The sequence below is a fragment of the Bos mutus genome, chromosome 11, assembly GCF_027580195.1.
Source record: "Bos mutus isolate GX-2022 chromosome 11, NWIPB_WYAK_1.1, whole genome shotgun sequence".
NCBI classification, from domain to species: domain Eukaryota; kingdom Metazoa; phylum Chordata; class Mammalia; order Artiodactyla; family Bovidae; genus Bos; species Bos mutus.
In genome coordinates, this window is record NC_091627.1 from 104,292,824 (window position 1) to 104,315,208 (window position 22,385).

Here is a 22,385-nt window from a genome sequence, read left to right on the forward strand (position 1 = left end):
TTTTTTCTCATATATCCATTCTTGGTGCTGAGAAAGCTGGCAACTGGAAATGCCAACTGGTGCAGACACAAAAATCCCCAAGAAAATCCTGCTCTCTTTAGTCAAAGGACCCGGAAAGGGACAGTCTTGCAAAACAGAAAATTTAGACAATAACTGTTGTGGTCCCATGCCCACTAGCACAGGCGGAGTAGGAAGCCTGGATTTTCACCCTTGCCAGCCTGTAATGAAGTGCCTCAGCCCTTCCCCCATGTCAGAGTGGTGAGCAGGGTGGGTCAGAGAAGGGCAGGTGGGGAGCCTGAACTGTCCTCCCTGCTGGGTAGTAACAAGGTCACCCTCCACAGTGGAGGCCATGTGAGGAGCTGGACTTCCCACTATAACAATGATCCTTGGGTGTCATGGAGGCTGACTTAATGAAAATGAAAAATAACATATCAAAATTTGTGGGACTCTGCTAAGACAGTATTCGGAAGGAAATGTATAACTCTAAATTCTTATTTTAGAAAAGAAAATTCTCAAACCAGTAAGCTTAGCTCCTCCTGGGGGTATGTGTTAAGCCTCTTTAGCCATGTCTGACTCTTTGTGACCCCGTGGACTGTAGCCCACCAGACTTCTCTGTCCTTGGAATTCTCCAGGGAAGAATACTGGGGTGGGTTGCCATGTCCTTCTCCAGGGGATCTTCCAAACCCAGGGATCGAACCTAGGTCTCCCACATTGCAGGTGGATTCTTTACCATCTGAGCCACAAGGGAAGCCCATCTGCCATGACTAAATGGGCCTTATCCAAGAATGCAAAGCTAATTCAATAACCTTGGTAAAAGTTTCATAGACATTCCACCAAACGCATAATAAAAGAAAAGAAAAAGATCGATGAAATGGGCTTAAAAGCTTCTGCTCTGCAAAAGGATGCTATAAGTATGAAAGAAAAAGCAACCAATTGGGAAAAAAGATTTGCAAACTACATATCTGACAAAGAACTCAGACCTAGGATATACAAAGAATGCTCAAAAGTCAACAGAGAGAGGCCTCCCTAGTGGTCCAGTCGTTAAGAATCAACTTGGCAATATAAAGGACACAGGAAGCACCCACATGCCACGGCGTGTGCCACAGCTACTGAGGCTGAGCTCTAGAGCTTGTGAGCCTCAACTGTTGAGCCTGTGTGCTGCAACCACTGAAGCCCACGGGCCTAGAGCCTGTGGTCGGCAGCAAGAGAAGTCACTGCAGGGACTTGCACGCCGCAAGGAAGGGTAGCCCCTGCTCGCTGCAGCGAGAGAGAGTCCATGTGCAGCGATGGAGACCCAGCCCAGCTAAAAAGTAAACTACATGTATTTAAAAAAAGATCTAAAAAGAAATCAACAGAGAAGAAGGCCGATATAAGTAGAACATGAGTAAATGACATGAAGAGATGTCTCACTGAAGCAGCTATCCGATGGCACATGATCACGTGAAACATGTCTGGCATCGCAGGAGGTTCCGGGATTCACACTGAGACCAGAATGAGACGTCACTGCAAAATTATTAGAGCCGCTAAAATAAAAAATAGTGACAATCTCACAAGCTGGAGAGGATGTAGATAACTGGATCTCTTATACATTGTTGGCGGGAATGTAAAATGTCAGAGCCAGTCTAGAAAATTGTTTGACTATTTCTTAAAAAAAATAGAGAGGCAGTTATGGTGTAGCCCAGCAACTGTACTGTGGGCCTTATGCCTGTACATGGTTATTCATGGAAGTGGTATTTGTAGCAGCTGAAAGCATAGAAACAAACAAAATGCTTCACAGTGGGTCAGACACAATGTGGTACATCCATGTGGAATCCCATATCTCAATAAAAAGGAGGTCTTTATTTATCAATGTATGTGCATTGCTTTTATAGGGCTTCCCAGGTGGCTCAGTGGTAAAAAAGAATCTGCCTGCCAGTGCAGGAGACACAGGAGACCTGAGTTTGATCCCTGGATTGGGAAGATCCTCTGGAGAAGGAAATGGCAACCCACTCCAGGATTCTTGCCTGGAGAATCCCATGAACAGAGGAGCTGGGCGGACTACCATCCATGAAGTCACAAAAGAGTCAGACACGACTGAGCAACTGAGTCAGCACAGTTTTTAGACAGTGCTCCTGCACACTTTCTAGACTACAGTGCAATGTAGCGACTTTACGTGTGCTGGGAAGACAAGAAATTTACGTGCCGTGGCCCACGATTCCAGGCTCTGGCTGCATCCGCCTGGCCCCTAATTCTGGGCAGGAGTGTCTCCCGCCCCACAGCCCTTTACCTGACTCACTCCTACTCATCTATCAGAGAAAAAATAATCAGTCGATCTAAGAAAGAGATGGAAGTTTTTATTTGAGCCAAACTGAGAATTATAACCTGGGATCAGCATCTCAGGAGAAAATGCCTTTCCATTCCTTACACCCTCCTTCCACTGAAAATGCACTTCCCATTTTCCTTGCATATTGAAATGTTTCCCTGATTATTTTAGTAATTTTAGTTACATACATTATAATTCTTAACCTTTAATCTCTAGTAACAAACCAAGAAGTAATGGTGAACCAGATGTCATATTAGGATTTCCTGCTTGGTGCTTATGAATATGTTTTATAACCTCTGGAAACATACACCTTCTCATAGAATTTCTTTCCTCACTGTGATACAATGAGTGGTGGGCTTTGCATTATTTCTAGAGCTACACCTCTTGTTCTATAAAGACTAGACTTGTAAGACAAGGACAGTTGTTTTTATTTCTTTTTTTAATTATGAAATGATATTTCTTTTTGGCCATGCCATGCAGCATGTGGGATCTTAGTTCCCTGGCAAGGGATCAAACCCGTGCCCCCTGCAGTGGAAGCTGCCTCAGTTCAGTTCAGTCAGTTGCGACTCTCTGCGACCCCATGGACTGCAGCATGCCAGGCCTCCGTGTTCATCGCCAGCTCCCGGAGTTTATGGCCTCCTCAATGACAGCAAATTCACCTGTGTTGGGATGTTTTACTTACCCTCATTTAGCCTAAGGGAAAACCCGCCCCTACTCCCCCCAAAATTCCTATCAGGCTCCAAACATCACATGTGGTCAGTTTATTCAGATCAGTGGCCTCTCATTTGGGTAATCCATTTACAAACACTTTTGAGGATCCTCCCTGAGTTTAAGAATTCCTTTAACTGTGGTCCTCAGTTGGCCTTTATCTGAACAGCCTTGCTTACAATCTCAGGTGGTTCCATTTCTAAAGGTAATCATTTAATAGTGTCTTCTGAGTGGAAAGGAGATTCAGACTGAAGATGACTGGAGCGAGTGCTCTAATAAAGGAAGACAGAGGGGAGCAGTAGAGAGTTTTGTTGTTCCCGTTTAGTTGCTAAGTCCTGCCTGACTTCTTGCGACCCCGTGGACGGAGCCCTGGCTCCTCTGTCCATGTGATTTCCCAGGCAAGAATACTGGAGTGAATTGCCATTTCCTTCTCCAGGGGATCTTCCTGACCCAGGAATCAAACCCGAGTCTCCTGCATTGCGGGCAGATTCTTTACCGCTGAGCCATCAGGGAAGCCCCAGATAATGTTGTAAGTACCTTTTAGACCATTGCTCTTTCATTAGCCTCCTACAGAAACCTTTCAGTGAGGCTATTTTGGAATTTTGAAGGTTTTTCGGGCTTCTGAATACCAGTTGTAAAAGGTGCCAAAAGAAAAGGTACAATAGTTTAAGATGAGAGCTCTCTAAAAAACTGTACCAATTTAGATATTTCTCCACTTCAAAGGATCCAAGGAGCTAGCCCTAAAGTATTTGTCCTTGCAACCTGCTCCAGTATTCTTGCCTAGGAAATCCCATGGACAGAGGAGTCTGGTGGGCCGCTGTCCATGGGGTCACAGAGTCGGACACACACAAAACCTAATTTTAGAAAAATGAAAAACGCTTACCACTGCTGTTTCCAGTAGACCCTGCAGGCACAGATCCAGAAGACTGCTGGCTTTAACTGTGAACTCAAAACTGTTTTGGGGCGCCCAAAACAATTGGCAATTTTAGGGCCCAGTTTCCTGTAGTTTCCAATTAAGTTCTTGCAAGCATATATAAACCCAGCGACCCTCCCAGAGGTGGTGGTTTACACAGGAGCTGTCTGCCCTTTGAGGCACAATTTCCCAGTATGAATTCTGTGGCCTAATTCGGAAGAGAGTTATGATCCGAACAACTTTCTGAGGGCAGTTCCTGTGCTGCTTCTGAGCCTAGCTCCCCAAGGAGTTACTCTTCAGCTCGACTCTTTCCCATGGCATGCCATGGCCTATTGTTGCCAGAGCTGCTCCAGGTCTTTGCTCAGACCCGCCAACCCCTGCCTTTAGCAGGAGTTCATGTAAATATTTGGAAAAATATTTATTTATGTGGCTGCACCGGGTCTTGGTTGCGGCATGTAGGATCTCGTTTCCTGACCAGATATTAAACCCAGGCCCCCTGCATTGGAGGCTCAGAGCCTTAGCCATCAGACCACCAGAGAAGTCCCTAAAGTAAATCTTTAAAGGATCCAGAGAGAAGAAAGGAAGATAGATACAAACAAACAAAAACCCAGATGGAACCAGCTGCAACCAAAATGGTGATGAATCCGACCTCCAGCAGACCTCGAGTCTCATTATATGCTGATTTTGTGCTGTGCTGTGCTGTGCTTAGTCGCTCAGTCATGTCCGAATCTTTGGGACTGCGTGGACTGTAGCCCACCAGGCCCCTCTGTCTGTGGGATGGATTCTCTTGGCAAGAATACTGGAGTGGATTGCCATGCCCTCCTCCAGGGGATCCTCCCAACCCAGGGATTGAACCCAGGTCTCCCACATTGCAGGCAGATTCTTCACCATCTGAGCCACCAGGGAAGCCCAAGAATACTGGAGTGGGTAGCCTATCCCTTCCCCAGGGGATCTTCCCGACCCAGGAATTGAACCAGGGTCTCCTGCATTGCAGGCAGATTCTTTACCAGCTGAGCTACCAGGGAAGCCCATGTGTTGATTTTACTACATGTTAAGTGATACACCTGCTGGTGGCCGAGACCTGACATTAAGGATCAAAAAAGGATAAAACGTGTTTCCCACTCCCTCGGGAAAACCGCCTCTTCCTGGTGTAGACTAATGCATACACCTCCCCATCGTAGGCCTCATTCCTCCTCCCTTTGTTTTTACTTTTTAAAATCAAATCCCGAGAAGTTATCAGTGAGCTCGTTCCCGTTTCTGCAGTCACTGGCCATCGCGTGCAGCTTGTGCTGTGTAAATCTCCACTATGTGTATGTGCTCGGTTGTGTCAGACTCTTTTCGACCCCACAGACTGTAGCTGCCAGGCTCCATGGAATTTTCCAGGCAAGAATACTGGAGTGGGTTGCCATTTCCTATTCCAGGGGATCTTCCCAACCCAGGGATCAAAACTGTGTCTCCTGTATTGCAGGTGGATTCTTTACCACTGAGCCACTTGGGAAGCCCAGATCTTAGCTTAGATTTCGTTATTCATCTACTTAAACCCTAAGGGGAAAAGAACCCTCCCCCACAGCTCCTTGCAAAAGCAGAGAGCCTTGGCTGGGCTAGGGTGTGGGCAGAGCCCCTGTGGCTTACTTCAATGACTCCGTGACAGCCTAAAACCATCATGGCTGCTCAGAACGCTAGGTTACCAGCCCTTCTCTCCTCCCTGGATGAGCAGCATTTACTTAACGATTGTACTGCTGCTAAGTCACTTCAGTCGTGTCTGACTCTGTGCGACCCCACAGACAGCAGCCCACCAGGCTCCTCCGTCCCTGGGATCCTCCAGGCAAGAACACTGGAGTGGGTCGCCATTTCCTTCTCCAATGCATAAAAGTCAAAAGTGAAAGTGAAGTTGCTCAGTTGTGTCTGACTCTTAGCGACCCCATGGACTGCAGCCCACCAGGCTCCTCCATCCATAGGATTTTCCAGGCAAGAGTACTGGAGTGGGGTGCCATTGCCTTCTCCAAACGATTGTACTGGGTCTCCCTCATTCTTCAGAGTTGAATAATTCAGCTTCTCGTTTCACTAGCACAAGTTTTGTTCAGATGTTTTATCAACTCATTTTTTTGTGATTTAAGTCAGTTTTAACAAAAATCCAGCCACCCGTGTTTCCCGGGGCATCTTACCCAACCACCCTAGGTCCTGCTGAAGAAATGTACTGGTGTCCCTTGAGACTCCAAGTCTTGAGTGAGGCAGCTCAAAATGTTCAGGATTCTCACTCAAACAGTGAAATCCATATATCAGGAGAACTCTCGGGAACACCTGAAGAGTACCGAGAAGCTGGTGGGGATCTCTGGGCTGTGCTGGTTCCCTTCTGGGTGGACTCCAGGGGGCCCTCTGGATGGCCAATATCCTGCTGGTTATATCACGCATGTCAATGAAAACATTCCTCAGCCCAGCCAAGAAAGAAAATGGAAAGTTTTATTCAGGCCAAATGGAGAATTATAACCTGGGAACAGCTCCTCAGAAAGTTCTGAGAACCATTCCACTCATTACAAGGCAAGGCACAGTTATGCAAGTTTTTTGAGTCAGAGGGCTGGACATTAAATGATATATTATTGACAGTTTACACCGTCCAGACCTAAGTGTCACTGTGGCCCCTTACAAGATCAAAAATTCATGCTTTCGAACTGTGGTGTTGGAGAAGGCTCTTGAGAGGCCCTTGGACTGCAAGGAGATCCAACCAGTCCATCCTAAAGGAAATCAGTCTTGAATATTCATTGGAAAAACTGATGCTTTGGCCACCTGATGCGAAGAACTGACTCATTGGAAGGGCCCCTGATGCTGGGAAAGATTGAGGGCAGGAAAAGAAGGGGGCAGTGGAGGATGAGATGGGACGGCATCACCGACTCAAGTGACATGAGTCTGAGCAAGATCTGGGAGATGGTGAAGAACATGGAAGCCTGGTACGCTGCAGTCCATCGGGTCACAAAGAGTGGGGACATGAGTTAGCAGCTAAACAACAGCAATATCAGGAAGGAATGCTATCTTTTGAGAAGTTGTCTTGGGGTTAGGAAAGTGTGGCTCAGCCCGGCTGAGATGCCCTAAGGCTGCCGGCCAGCAGAAGTGTTTCAAAGAGACTTTGACCCTGGTGCCGGGAGAGCTGGCCCCTGACCCTGCAGGCTCGGGGCCTGAGACCTGCCACCCCGCCCACCCGGGCTCTCTGCCATGGCCTCCTTCCCTGTGCCGCTGGGTGCAGTGGTTTTACTGGCTGATCCCCACCCCCTGTGCCTCCCGCAGTGCCAGTGCTGGGCGGGGCTCCAGGCCTAAACGCTTGCAAGGTGGCAGGCAGCCTGGCAGGGGAGACAGGGCTGGGCATGTTGGCTCCAGGGCCCACTGGAGTTTTGGAAGCACCTTCACCACCCGCAGCTGAGCCTGACATGAGGGGCTGTAGCAGTGGAGAACTTTTCAGCTGAAAGTGCCTGTCAACCCACTTTTTTTTTTTTTAACTGGCTTTGTGGGGAGGCTGGAGCTCTTACGAGTGAAGGGTCTAGAGACTGAGGGGGGCACTTGCTTAAGGTGCAGTTTGCTTTTGAGCTCAAGGGCTGACCCGTCCCCCTAACCCTGCAATCTTCTCCTCTTCACCCCTCCCTTCCACGCCCTCCATTCCCGCCTCCATTCCCGCAGCTCCTAACAGTGGCAAAATGGCCGCCACAGCCCTAGGGCTCACCTCCCGGCTTCGGTGAGGGAACAGTGTCTTTCCCAAGCATTCCCAGCAGCAGAGGTCTCACTGGGGCCTTGTCAGCTTTCCCTTGGAAGGGGTGCCCCCCACTCCCGCCCCAGAGTTGTGGGGGTAGCTAATGCACCAGCTGGCTTGGGCTGGCCTTGGAGGTCAGGTGAACTCCAAGACTGCACAGATAGAGAGCGGAGGGGGGTCCCCAGGCAAGACTGAGGGGCGTGGCCAGGAGAAGAGGGCGTGTCTGCGGAGGCTGAAGACTGATGTCCAATCGGCTGGTCTTCACTGCCCCCAGACACCCACGTCAGCAGGAGGGAAGTTCCCAAAGGCGTTTTCTTGCCAGGGGAACAGAGGGGTCATGTCGGGGAGGGATGGATGGGCAAAGATCATGCATCCACAGGGGTTCAAGAGAGGTGAACCCTGTGCCTAGGACGAGGTGTAAGAGCAAAGGCAGGTAGGGCAGTGGCAGGCGAGTTAGAGGGAAGCTGGGCTTTCCTGCTGGAGGAACAGACAGAATAAAAAGGCGTACAGTGAGACTTGCAGGGTGGTCCAGTGGCCAAGACGTCATGCTTCCAATGCTGGGGACATGGGTTCGATCTCTGGTCAGGGAATTAAGATCCTGCATGCCACACGGCTAGGCCAAAAAAAAAAAAAAAAAAAAAAGGCACATAGCAGTTGGCAAGGAGCCCAGTTCTAAGACTGGCAGCCCTTCCTAGTCAGGGCAGCTGTCAAGGGGACAGTTTTAGGTTGGATGGAGCCCTGACTGGTGTCATCACCACCCAAGAGAGGGCTGTGCTTGAGAGGCCCTGAATATCTTCTAGGGCCACACTGGGCCTTCCTGCCCGGCCCACTCCCCTTACACTGTCCCTCCTCTGGGACCTCTCAGCTCTGGTTTACCACTAGGTCATGTCTGGCTCTTGTGACCCGATGTGGACTGTAGCCCGCGAGGCTCCTCTGTCCATGGGATTTCCCAGGCAAGAATACTGGAGTGGGTAGCCATTCCCTTCTCCAGGGATCTTCCGGACCCAGGGATCATACCCTTGTCTCCTGCACTGCAGGCAGATTTTTTACCCACTGAGCCACTCAAGAAGCACGGGCTAAGCTCTGGCCACAAGCTAAGCGGTTTCTCCCAGGCCCCCTCATCTTGGCCAGGATGACTTCCGTTCTGGCCACAAGCACCACTCCTGATGCATCGGGCCCCACCTATACCCCACTCTCCTCTCCAGTTTCTGAACCCCGAAAAGCTCATCCTGCAGGCAGCTCGAGCCTGTACTTTCTCTGTGCGCCCAGCGGCTTCAGACAAAGTCCTGTGCTCTGAGCTGACCACGTGACATCAGAGCTGGCTGGGCCTGCCGCTCCCCTCACCCAAAGGGCCAGGGCCCCTGTGAGTCGGCCGGAGGGCTGGCAGCTGTGTCCATGGCCTTGGGGGCTTGCCTAAGGTGGAAATTTGATGGGGGCAGTGAAAAGAACAGGGACCATGTTAGGATGACAAAACCTGGCTCAGGGAGGGCCTATATGAAGTCTCAGAGTCCTCCTGACTCAGTGGCATGGCTCTGGTCTGGACTGTGTTCATGAGGGAAGATGGACAGACGAGGGAATAAAGGTTTCCAAGCACTGTGAGCAGACGGTCCGAATACCGCACTGATGAGTGCATGCTCAGTTGCTCAGTCATGTCCAACTCTTTGCAACCCCACCAGGCTCCTCTGTCCATGGGATTCTCCAGGCAGGAATACTGGAGTGGGTTGCCATTTCCTCCTCCAGGGGATCTTCCCGACCCAGGGATTGAACCTGTGTCTCCTGTGGCTCCTGCACAGCAGGTGTTTTTTCTTACTGCTGAGCCATCGGGGATGCCCCATTACTCTGTGGCAGGCTCCTCAACTTCTCGCCTGGAATCTGTTTCCTCTTGTTTTATTCACAGGTCTATGGGAGGCCCCAGCGCCCTGCAGTCCTCTGCGGCAAGCTTGGTTCCCAGCCTATAGCTTCCCTCATGGCCCGAATCACTGCCTTGGGCATTTCTGCCTTCGGTGACCCCACAGACTCGAGTTTCCTGAAGGCAGAGCCTGTGGCTTGTCCACTGTGGTCTCCTCACAACACGGCCCACACCCGGTGTGTGGATAGCATTGACTAGAGGGAGGATAATGCCTCCTTTTGTGTGGACCTGGGAACTTGGAACTTGGAAGGAGCAGGGAAGAAGGTCACAGGGACCTCCCTGCCTGGTGGACAGGAATCCCACCCGAACAGACACTTGGGGTCTCAGACAGCCCAGTGTTTCTCCTGCAGTGCTATCTCCTGCTCAGCCTTCTAGACTTCCCCTGGGACGGGAGTGAGTGCGCTCTTCAAGCTTCTTTTCAGGATTTTCAAAAGCCTTGGGACTTCCTTGGCTGGCCCAGTGGTTAAGACCCTGAATTTCCATTGCAGGAGGCATGGGTTTGATCCCTGTTGGAGAACTAAGATCCTTCATGCCGGGCAGCCAAAAAAAAAAAAAAAAAAAAAGAGAGAGAGAGAGAGAGGAGAGAAAAGGGGAGGTGGGGAGCCTAATAGGTTAAGTCTAGCCTGACTAATCCAAATGTACACTGTGCTTTGGGTTGGAACGAAGTCAGCTCTGTGTGGTAACAGTTATGCAGTCTCATGAGAGTTATGTGTCCTAGTTAATAAAATAGGGCCGATAGTATGTCTTGCTCCCAGCACCCAGTGGAGAAAGGCTGGCATATGAAACTGTCTTCAGGATCTTAAAAGAAATGACAAGTAGCTTCCCTTCCAAGAAGCTTCCCAGGGGACCTGAGAGCAGGAAATCAGTGGAGGCAGGTGTGTGGTGCTGTCGCCCCCTGGTGGTAGATTGGAAGCATAGCACTTGGAACCAGAGGTGATGGACAGAAGCAGGGGAAGGGGGCCACAGAGGATGAGATGGTTGGATGGCATCACCAACTCAATGGACATGAGTTTGAGCAGCTCTGGGAGATGGTAAGAGACAGGGAAGCCTGGCATGCTGCAGTCCATGGGGTCGCAAAGAGTCAAACTCCACAGCGACTGAACAAATGGACAGAGAAGGACTTGGCTCAGTGGTAAAGAATCCGCCTGCCAAAGCAGGAGACTTGGTTTCAATCGCTGGGTTGGGAAGATCACCAGGAGAAGGAAATGGCAACTCCCTCCAGTATTCTTGCCTGGAGAATCCCATGGACAAAGGAGCCTGGGGGGCTGCAATCCATGGGTCGCAAAGAGTCGGACACGACTGAGCAAATAAACGCATTCACACACAAAACCACAGATGGAGGAGGAAGAGGAACCACAGACCTTCTAAATCACAGACTGGTCATTGCCCTGGAAAGTTGTGCTGCAGAGCTGGGTGGAGGAAGGGTATGGGTGCCTTACTCAATGCCTGTGGCCCTTTCCCCTCCCATTCTATAAAGGTTTGTGAGTCAAGCAGGGACATGGGATGCTAAGTGCTGGCTCAGGACCCTGGGCAGGTCAGCATGGCCACGCAGTGAGTGGTGGCAGAAGGGGGGGACACTGATGGCTCTGTCTGCCTGCCCTTCCTTAGCTGGCTGACTCCTAAATGGGCCTTGGGGTTACCAGGGAAACTGAGGACCATCACAGATTCATTTGCAGCCCCTGGAAACTTCTGAAATGTCTGTACTTCCTCTGGTGGTTTATTGGTATGAGTCACTCTCTGATAGAAAGGGAAAAAAATGCATGAAAACTTCATTTTCATGAAAACTTTTTCGGTAGGACAAGAAGGAAGGATGCTCATGTTTATAACTGTGTGTGTGTGCTCAGTTGTGTACAACTCTCTGCCACCCCAGGCTCCTCTGTCCATGGGATTCTCCAGGCATGAAGACTGGAGCAGGTTGCCATTTCCTTCTCCAGGGGATCTTCCCGACCCAGGGACTGAACCCGAGTGTCCTGTGGCTTCTGCACTGGAAGGTAAAGTCTTAACCGCTGGGCCACCAGGGAAGTTCCAGAGGATTGTTTTTCTGCTCATTTTACAGATAATGTAACTGAGGCTCAGCCAGGTAAACTGACAGGCTTAAGAGAGAATAGAAAGCCCCAGAATCAAAGCGTGGGCCGCGTGCTTTAGAGACGTGGGCCTTGGAGACACGGCACAGCTCGCTGAGCTCTGTGGGCGACCATGAAGTGGGCACCTCAGTGCTTACACCTGGCCTGGAGCCCCCTGCCTGGGTCCAAGCCCGGGCTCCACTCTTCAATGGCTGAGGGTTGTCTTAACAGCTTCCCCATCTGTGCCCAAAAGGCTGTGGCCAGGGCAGGTGCACTCAGTGCAGGGACCAGCCTGTGCAGCAGCAAGACAGCCCATCCTAGGCAGCAAGGTCAGGGCTCCCCTGCCTGGATGGTATCCGGACCCTGGGAGTCCGGTAGCCTGCAGCCTTTGGTGTGTCTGGTGGTAGGACGGGGCTCCTACCAAATCGAGTCAGCCAAATCGGGTGACTCATGGAGGATGAGGTCTGTGTTCACAGTGGAGGTGACGTCACATGGCTTGGGGTCTGGCCCTTGAAGCGCTGCCAGACGCTCAGAACCTCCATCCCTGAGTTGGGGCTTCCCTGGTGGCTCAGACAGTAAAGAATCTGCCTCCAATGCAGGAGACCTGGCTTTGATCCCTGGAGAAGGGCATGGCAACCCACTCCAGTATTCTTGCCTGGAGAATCCCATGGACAGAGGAGTCTGGTGGGCCATAGTCCGTGGGGTTGCAGAGAGTTGGATACAACTGAGCGACTCACACTTGCATTTTTGACTTCTTTCACTTTTCCTCCCCGAAGCTTCTCATTGCCCTTCTCCTGGCATAATCCGCACTGAGTTTAGATTTTTGAAACTAAAACCAAGAAAGGGAGATGTCTTCAGGCAAATTCTGGTTCTGCCCTGTGACCTGCACCCTCTAGCCAAGGGGATATGCAGAAATGACTTCTTGGAGCTGGAAGAAAAAAACCTGTGAACGAAACACAATGGCACCTCAAGGAGTTACGCTACCCCACGGCTCTGTATATAGGCTGGAGGGCTGGAGCATCTCACAGAGGCTTCCGAACCGTGGGCCTTTCTTCCTGACTCTGCTTTCAGTGACCGTACGCTGGGATCTTGGACAATTCAGGGAATGTTAAACATTTACCAGCTCATCTCTGGGCAGCAGCCTTGGCTAACAGCAGCAGGGATGGGAGAGGCTGGACGAAGAGTCAGGATAAAGCCACCAAGAATCGCTCTCCTTTGTCAGGTTTATTTTATTAAAATATACAGGACTGAATACTGGTGGGCGCTGAGAACAGGCACCACTCTCCTCGGCCGCGCCAAAGGGAGACACTTCTGCCATGCAGACATGCGGCCAGCCCGCGTCCCAGCATGGGAGGCAGACCCCTCCGGGGGCATGTGCAGCCCAAGGCCAAGGTGGGGAGGGCAGAGCGTGGCGGCGGTGACCCTCTGCTTTGGCCTCAGGCCCTCAGAAGCAAAGCCTCGCCAGCGGGGAGGGCTGGGCTGAGGGCCGGGAGTGGGGGCTGAGAGAAGATCCCTGAGCCAGGGAACGCTGATGCCCTCCTCCCTGGGGAGGGGGAGGGCCCCAGTCAGACTGGAGGTGGGGTGTCAGTGCAACTCCAAGGGGGTCGCCCATGTGTGGCGCCCAGGGGTCCCCGTGGCTGAGCCAGCCCATCTCCACGGCCTCGGCCGCCCGGTCCCCGCTCATCTTCAGGCCAGGTCCGGGCAGAGACCGGGGGCAGCAGCCGATGGAATGTATGACCGGGAATGTTCTGGGACTGCCGTGCTGCCTGAGGCTGCGCCCCTCCCGGGCGGCCTGGGCCAGAGGGAGCAGCCCCGCTCCCGCTCCCGCCGGCTTCTGGTGACCTGCCCCTCGGCCCCGCGCCCCTTAGCGGCGCTGGGCTCCGGCCGACGTCTGCCTCTGTCCTCAGGGCAGTACCCGGCCAAGCAGAATCCCTGGGGTTTGTGCTTTTGAATGTTGGTGAGCTGGGCTGGGCTCGGAGAGTTGGGGGTGGGGTGGGGGGGGCCTCAAGCCACCCCCACACACACACTGCTCAGAGGCACAGAACTGACTCCCCACAGAACCCCGGGGGCCTCCTGATGCGGGCTGGTGGGGCCCAAGCCTCAGCCCACCTGGAGGGCCTTGCCTTGGAAAGCAGACAGTCTCTGGCTCTCCTCATGGGCTGCAGCCTGAGCTTCTGGGGGCACTTGTGCTTTGCGCATGGGGTTGGGTGAGCCTGTGTGTGGAGGGGCGGCCACATGGCTCCAGGACCCTAACCACGAAGAGGGGAGCTCATCCAAGCTGGGGGCGGGGAGGCAAGGGAGATGGGGGCCAACAGGAGAGAGAAGCCCCTTCCCAGGCCTGCTTGGCCCCCCTGGGCTCCCTGGCTGCTAGGCCCTGAGCCCTGGGACCTCTTCTCAGGACCCCTGAATGACGACCTGGGTGGCTGAGGGCTGTGGGCAGCTCCTCCTGTTGTGCCCTCACTGAGCCAGCTGGAGCGAGGGAGGCGGCCTTGGCAGAGAGGTCCCGTCAGATTCCCACCAAGAACCCCAGTCCCTAGACTGGAAGCCCCCTTACTGGGTGGAGAACAGTGCCCGCTGGTGTGTCCCCACTGGGGCTCACACAAGCTCAGTGGACGGTGGGTGTCCTGACACCAGGGAAGCGTTTTCAGGAGCAGCAGGCTCTAAGTGCCACCTCTTTCCTGGTCCGAATTCCCTTGACCCTGCGCTGCCCCTCTGGGGTCCTGAGCTGAGGGCCATTCTGGAAGGGTCGTCGGTGGGCAGGGAGTAGCTGGGGGACAAGCAGGTCAGCACAGCCCCCGGGGCCTGACATGTGAGTGTAGTGGAAAAGAGGGGTGGCAGAAGGGAGGGGCGGGCAAGTGGGCTCACAGGGCTGGGGCCTTAGCTTTGCAGGCTGGACCCTCATCTGTGGATGACCCAGCAGCCAGCGGCCTGAAGATGCCTCTCTTTCAGCTGTCCACCCAAGAGGCCTGGGAGTGGGGTGCTGGGAGCTGTGTGGCACGTGTTCCCTGGACTCAGCTCCCAGCCAGACCCAGCCCCTCTCTCATCTCTGTCCCCCCACCTGCCAGCCCAGATGAAGGGTGTGTGTGTGTGGGGGGGTGTTTGTGTGTGTGTGGAGCAAACTATTCACTTTGTGCAAATATATTAGAAAAAAGTTTCTCATGGAGGTTGCTCCCGGCAGGACTGAGGTTTCTTTGGGGGCAGAGGTGGCGACAGCCACTCAGGGATCCCCCCACCTTCCCCATGCACAAGTCCTAGATGACGTTCTCGAACAGCTGCATGGAGCTCATGATGTTCTCGTCCTGCGTGGAGAGAGAGGACCAGAGGCCTGGTCAGCCCTGGGCGGCGCCCATCTCCAGCCTCACCGTGCTCAAAGTCTCATTAGGGACCTGCGACCCTCCGAGGACTCTGCCCATCTCATTGGATGAAGGAGGAGCTGGTGATGTAGAGCTTGTGTCCAGCTCCAGGGTCTGATGGCCAGTCCGTCTGGGAGATGTTAACCCACTGATAGACAACTGCCACCCACCCAGATGCAGCCAGGGCAGCTGAGGGGAGGGAGGCAGGTGGAGGCCCAGCGTCCTGTCCCCTGAAAGCGCTCTGCAGAGGATGTTTAGCCGCGATGCCAGGGGGGGACTCCAGGCTCCTTCCCACTGCGTGACCCGGTCCTCAGGGCCCCGTGTCTGTCCCCTCTGACGGGGGCCACTGAGGGGGGCTGCGGAACGTGGCCTGGCTAGGCTGTGGGCTGGCAGGAGCGGGCAGGGCAGGAGTGAGCACTGGTGAAACAGTGCAAGTGGACGTCGGAAGTCTGCGCTGAGGAGGGGACTGGCTGGGCCGGGACGCAGGGGTTCCGAGCCTTGATGCTGCCTACCTTCTGACAGGTCTCCAGGAACTCGTCGATGGTCACCACCCCATCCTGATTCCGGTCCATTTTCTGCAACTCAAGCCATGCCCTCAGTGAGGCTGTGTCCCGCTGGGGCTGCCCCCTGCCCTAGGCCTGAGGAATGGCGCTGGGCGGGCGTGTGCCCTCCACCCCAACCCGTCCCCTTGGCCCCCTCCCTGGGATGCAGACCACACAAAGTGCCCTTTCAAGCCGCCTCCACCACACCACCAACCACTCTGGTATCTCCCCAGCCTGCGCCCAACCTCAGCCACCTCCCGGCAGGCACCCCCATGCTCACGGACCCCCGTCATCTCCCTGACAGACAGCTGGGAAGGTGGAGTGGCTGAAGGCCCTCAGGAGCGGGAGATGGAGGCTCAGTCCCCCTAGGCCCCACGGACACAGAGCAGTGACCTCAACACCCTCCCCTCGGAGAGAAGCCCCTGGTGGAGATGGGGTGGCAGGGGGTGGGAGAAGCTCTGGCCGGGGGGTGTCGGCTGACTCAGAATCCATGAGCCCGTCTGCTCTGAGATGAGGTTCAGCAGATGAGGGGCAAAGGGATGGTTTTAATTCTTTCAGCCAGCCAGATGAGGAAGGGAAGTTGCGCCTCCCATGGGAGCAGCGGGCCCTGAGAGCAGAAGCCCCTTCCTTCCTCTTCTGGCGGCCTCTTCCCCGCGCGCTCACCTGGAAGAACCTCTCCACGTGCTCCAGGGGCGCGTCCTCTCGCAGAATAGGGTAGGTATGGCGGCCCATCATGTCATAGATGGACTTCATGATGGCCAGCATCTCCTGCGGGGGGAGTGAGGGGAGGGCGGAGGGGCTGGCATGAACCTGGCTGCCAGGTGGGTGAGCGGGCGAGGCTGTACGGGCCAAAGAGAGATAGGCTCAGCCCCATCCAGTCCACCCAGCGCAAGCTTCTGACTCTCCAGGGCATCTGGAGATAGGTTTTTATGTGCAAACTCTAGAATTTGTTCCAGCCAAACACTCTTTTTTGTATATGAAATATTTCTTTTTTTGTATATGAACTATTTCTTACACACCAGAAAGAGTGTTTGGGCCAAACAAAACTGGACTGTGGGCCCGCTGACACCCTACCTTAAGGGACCACACTGCCCTCCCTTGATTGCTGGGAACCAAGGCCAGCTCTCCCACCCCTGCCTCCAGCTTTTCCACTTGGGTCTCCCACATGACCTCGCAGAAAGAAACAGTGATCGGGGACCTTGTTGACGGGGATGGAGATGTGTGGTGAGGGGCACACAAGCTCCACGCTCTGCACACCCAGGTGTCCAGGCCGAGAGCCTGGCAGAGGAGTTCCTGGCCACTGTCCCCTCCGAGGGCGGGCTGGGCGCTCTGTCTTTGGACAGGGAGGGGAAACGGGAAATGAGGGCAGCGAGAGAGAGGAGGAAAGAGGTTGGGGGTGTGGAGCAGTGGAGCGGGCAGCCAGGCTACGCTCAGCTCCCCAGGCAGCCCCGTACCTCTTTGGTGATGTAGCCATCCTTGTTAATGTCGTAGAGGTTAAAGGCCCACTTGAGTTTCTCATGGACTGTTCCTCGCAGCAGGATGGAGAGACCAACCACAAAGTCCTGTGGGGAAAGGGCGGGGGTGACAGCCGAGGCCCCAGATTCTATTTCCAGTTTGCCCTGAGGCTTCCACTAAAGTGCCCATCTGTATAGGTGAGGCGCCTCCATCACAGACCGGGTGGACGGTGCCCCTCAGGTGAATACAATGTGAGTGTGTGTGTGTGCGTGCGCGCGTGCGTGTGTGTGGTGGGGATGGCATGGTGGCTGGTGTTGATCGTCTCAAAGAAAAGACATTCAAATGTATGACTTTTTTTTTTTTTTGAGAAGCTTTGAGATCTCAGTTCCCTGACCAGGTATGAAGCTCAGGCCCGCAGCGCTGAAGGCGTGCAGTTCTAACCATGGGGGCACCAGGGAATTCGACCCATCTGATGCATTGCCGCTGACAGAGAAGGCCTGAGGGCGCTCCTTTCGTGAAGAGGGCACACTAGTCACATTACCAAGTGTCTGCGTGCCAAAGTGCTTAAAAAGCTACACCTTAAAGACTAAACCAACAGCTCCGGGGCCCCGCTGCACCTGTGCGCAGTCACGTCTGAGATGGGACAGGTTATTACTAGCGTGACAAGACATGAACGTTCAAATGGCTTTTGTGTGAAAACTTCAACTGTTTTGTTGGAGCATTTGGTGGAAAGCAATTCTTTCCTGTCACTTCCAGAAGGTTCGAAGTTAACGCCCTTCCTGCCCCACGGGGTCTCCCAGGCTGCTCTGAAAGAAGGGAGCTGAGAGGGGCTGTCCTGAAGGTGGGAAGTGGGGGACGGTGGACTGTGAAGGGACAGGCCCTGCTCCAAGGGGCCTGGTCCCCGCTCAAATTTTAATGTTTATTTTTGGCTGCACCACATGCCTTGTGGGATCTTAATTTCCCCAACCAGGGGTCAGATCCGGGCCCTAGCACTGGAAGTGTCAACCACTGGACCAACAGGACCTCATTCAAATTTTGATTTTCTGGATGAGAGGAAGCCTGTATCATGAAAAAGAAAGACTAAGGAAAACTGAGAAAAGCAGTTTTGAAGAAACAAAAATTATTCCAGGACCAAAAAATAAAAATTCACAGAAACTATTAGATTCAGGGATTAGACATCTGGCATCCTTACAATAAGAATGGCTTCCCTGGTGGCTCAGTGGGAAAGAATCCACCTGCAACACAAGAGATATGGGTTTGATCCCTGTGTCGGGAAGACCCCCTGTAGGATGAAATGGCAACCCACTCCAGTAGAGGAGCCTGGTGGGCTACAATCCATGGGGTCTCAAAAGAGTTGGACATGACTTAGGGACTAAATAACAAGAACAACAATAAGAATAGGGTGCTATTAAAAAGGAATACTTGATGTCAACTACAAATTGGCACTTGCCATCCATCTCTCCAAGGATTAAATCATGTGCTGCCACAGCTGCTGATTTTCAACACCCGCTGAAAAGAGTTCAGGGTGGAGAGCAGGAATGAGGCACTCTGTGCTCTGGGAAAAACTGGTGGGACAGGTCTTCAGACAGTTAGGTGTATTTTCAGGAGCCAGTTTTATGAGTCTGACTCTTGTATCTCCTTATTTCTAGAAAAGCACTAAAATCCTTCATGGTGACTGCTCCTTGTGACTAGCAGAAATTGAAAGTGTTAATCACTCAGTCGTGTCTGGTTCTTTGCAGCCCCAAGGACTGTAGCCTGCCAGGCTCCTCTGTCCATGGGATTTCCCAGGCAAGAATACTGGAGTGGGTAGCCATTCCCTTCTCCAGGGATATTTCAAAGCCAGGGATAGAACCTGGGTCTCCTGCATTGCAGGCAGATTCTTTACCATCTGAGCCACCAGGGAAGCCCGTGACTATCAGAAACCTTCTGCAAAAAATATGTGCTTGATTGCGTGTACTCCCCCTTCACCAAAATCACATATATGCTGACCCACATCAGAAACATCAACAACCTCAGATGTGTGGATTATACCACTCTAATGGCAGAAAGCGAAGAGAAACTAAAGAGCCTCTTGATGAGGGTGAAGCAGGAGAGTGAAAGAGCCAGCTTAAGACTGAATAATTTTTAAAAATTAAGATCATGGCATCCGGCCCCATTACCGCATGGCAAATAGAGGGGGAAAAGGTGGACAGAGTGACAGATTTCCTCTTTTGGGGCTCCAAAATCACCGTGGACGGTGACTGCAGCCATGAAATCAGAAGACGATTGTTTCTTGGCAGGAAAATGATGACAACATAGACAGTGTGCTGAAAAGCAGAGACATTACCCTGCCGATAAAGGTCAGTATAGTCAAGGCTATACTGGAGAAGGCAGTGGCACCCCACTCCAGTACTCTTGCCTGGAAAATCCCATGGATGGAAGAGCCTGGTAGGCTACAGTCCATGGGGTCGCAAAGAGTCGGACACGACTGAGCGACTTCACTTTCACTTTCAGTCAAGGCTATGGTCTTCCCAGTGGTCATGTACAGTTGTGACAGCTAGGCAGTAAAGAAAGCAGAATGCCAAAGAACCAATGCTTTTGAACTGTGGTGCTGGAGAAGACTCCTGAAAGTCCTTTGGACAGCAAGGACATCAAACCAGTCAATCTTAAGGGAGATCAACCCTGAATGTTCACTGGAAGGACTGATGCTGAAACTCCAGTGTTTTAGTCATCCGATTGGAACAGACAACTCTTTGGAAAAGTCCCTGACGCAGGAAAAGATCGAGGGCAGAAGGAGAAGAGGGTGTCAGAGGATGAGACGGCTGGACAGCATCACTGATGCAGTAAACACGAACTTGGGCAAATTCTGGGAGATGGTGAGGGACAGGGAGGCTTGGTGTGCTGCAGGCCATGGGGTCACGAAGAGTGAGACACTGGGCGACTGAACACCACCACCACCACCTCTTACCTCTTTGGAGCAGCTTTTCAGAGTTATCTCAAGTGCTGCTTCCTTGGCTATAGTCCTCATTTTTGTCCCCAAATGAAACTTAACTCACAACTCTCAGGTTGTAGTTTTGTTGTTGTTGTTTTTTTTTTATGAGAAGCTCATGACTCAGTGTCTGCCAATGCAGATGTGTGTTCGAGCCCTGGGTTGGGAAGATACCCAGGTGAAGGAAATGGCAACCCACTCCAGTATTCTTGCCTGGAGAATTCCATGGACAGGGAAGCCTGGAAGGCTATAGTCCATGGGGTTGCCAAGAGTCAGATATGACTTGGCGATTTAACAACAACTCAGGTTGTGTGTTTATTTATTTTTTTTCAAGTCGGCACTGGGAACAAGAAAGAGCTCTTGGGAATTAAAAATGAGAAAAGAAAATGACAGACTCAGAAGAAGGGTTAGAAAAGCACGTGGAATCTTCCATAAAGCAGCCTGAAAAGGCCAAACTGGAAAAGAGAAGAGAAAAGCAGATAACGAGCAGTCCACTCCAGAGGGACTGAAACTCGACCAGCAGGAGTTCCAGGAAGAGGCTGAGGAAATGGAGGGGGCGTGCCCACGAGGGGATGAAGGGGAAGGCTGTGATTGTCCAGGTACTGCCAAGGACCTAACAATGAGGGCAAACAGCCCGAGGTGTGGCTGGGCCATCACAAGCCATTTCAGAAAACGGGTGCAGTGACAGGATCCTATGAGCTTCCAGAGAGAAGAACAAAACCAAACCGAAACTACAACAATCACCAAATCAGGTCCTGTCCACAGGACCAGGAATCAACAGGAAACAGCTTCTGCCGGAGCTCCGGTTCCACACAACAGGTCAAAAAGAGTGAGAACGGAATGACTCCCCTGGTGGTCCACAGGTTAAGTCTCTGCCCTGCAATGCTGGGGTCACAGACTCGATCCATGGTCAGGGAACTAGGATCCTATATGTTGCAGAGCAACTAAGCCCACGTGCCACAGCTGAGACGGGCCAAATAAATAAAATTTAAAAACAAACAGAAAGACGGAGGACAGAACAAAGGTACTCGCAGGTGTCTAAGGCTCAGAAATGACCTCCCAGGCAGCCTTTTGCAGAAAATTCCTGGAAGATATGCTTTTGAAAGGAGCTTCCCTGGTGGCTCAGCGGTCAAGAATCTGCCTGCAATCCAGGAGACGAGGGTTTGATCAGGAAAATCCCCTGGAGGAAGGTATGGCAACTCACTCCAGTATTCTGGCCTGGGAAATCCCATGGACAGAGGAGCCTGGTGGACTACAGTCCATGGGGTCACAGTCGTGCTTCAGACACGACCAAAGCAAATGAGCACAGCACCTCCCATGCTTTTGCAGAAAAAGTAAAGCAAGGAAGAAGATGAAGGAGTCCAGAACCAGGAGACCCAATCCAGGAGAGAGGAGAACAGGTCCACAGAGGACAATCAGCACCACGATGATGGAGCTAGTCAGAGGCTAGGGAGATGTTCATTGAGACGACAGGAAAAGAGTCAAGGGTGAATTACTGGTAAGGTCACAGTTCACTTCAGTTCAGTCGCTCAATCGTGTCCGAGTCTCTGCGACCGCACGGACACCAGGCTTCCCTGTCCATCACCAATTCCCGGAACTTGCTTAAACTCACATCCATCCAGTCGGTGATGCCAGACACCAGCCAAATGACTATTAACTGTAGGCAAAAGAAAAATCTGTGCAGGCAAGGGAAACGTAATCACAGTTCACTGACAGGCTCACCTGGGGAACAAATTCCCGTCAGGAGAAAACCAAGAGAAAGCCAGGGGATGGGCAAGGTGTGTGTGAGTGCGCGGGAGACCCAACTCCTCACTCGTGCAGAGCCAAGGGACGGCGTCTCAACTGGGCACTTGAGAAGCCGCAATAAAAGGACACCATCAGGCAGCAAGGACACAAACAGGGAGAGTCAGCCCAAACAAAGGAGGCGTGTCTGCGGGTGGCAATGCTGTTTTTCAAAGCACACCCTGTAAGTCTACTGGAGCCTGAAAGTCTCGTGTGTATGGTGAAGAAAATGAACGGTGTTGTATTTCTTTCACTTTTTTGAGATTTAGATACATATATTTAAGTAACATATACATACTTTGATATTATTTTGGTCCACTGAGTATACATATTTTAACAAAAGATAAGAAATCTGGGCTTCCTTGGTAGCTCGGTGGTGAAGAATCCATCTGCCAGGGCGGGAGACGCGGGTTCAACCCCTGGTCTAGGAAGATCCCACAGGCCAATGAGCAGCTAAACCCGTGCCCTACAACTACTGAGGCTGTGCTCTAGCGCCCAGGAAGTAACTCCTGAGCCTGCGCACTAGAGCCCAGGAACCGCAACTCCTGAGCCTGCGCACTAGAGCCCAGGGACCACAATTCCTGAGCCTGCGCTAGAGCCCAGGAACCGCAGCTACTGAGCCTGCGCACTAGAGCCCAGGAACCGCAACTACTG

At 52.5% G+C, this 22,385-nt stretch overlaps 1 protein-coding gene across 2 annotated transcripts in view; it reads right to left on the reverse strand.

Annotated features, from left to right (window-relative positions):
* Window positions 1–10,461: 10,461 nt before the first annotated feature.
* The window catches only part of KCNIP3 (potassium voltage-gated channel interacting protein 3), a 32,420-nt gene continuing 20,496 nt past the window's right edge, over window positions 10,462–22,385 (reverse strand). For both annotated transcript variants that reach the window (XM_005891601.3, XM_070380041.1), the window contains exons 5-8: window positions 16,981–17,088; window positions 16,190–16,294; window positions 15,497–15,559; window positions 10,462–14,930 (exon numbers count right to left, since the gene is read on the reverse strand). In XM_005891601.3, coding sequence (XP_005891663.1) covers window positions 14,883–14,930; window positions 15,497–15,559; window positions 16,190–16,294; window positions 16,981–17,088 — 324 coding nt within the window. In that variant the 3' untranslated portion in view covers window positions 10,462–14,882. The remainder of the gene's footprint in view (window positions 14,931–15,496; window positions 15,560–16,189; window positions 16,295–16,980; window positions 17,089–22,385) is intronic.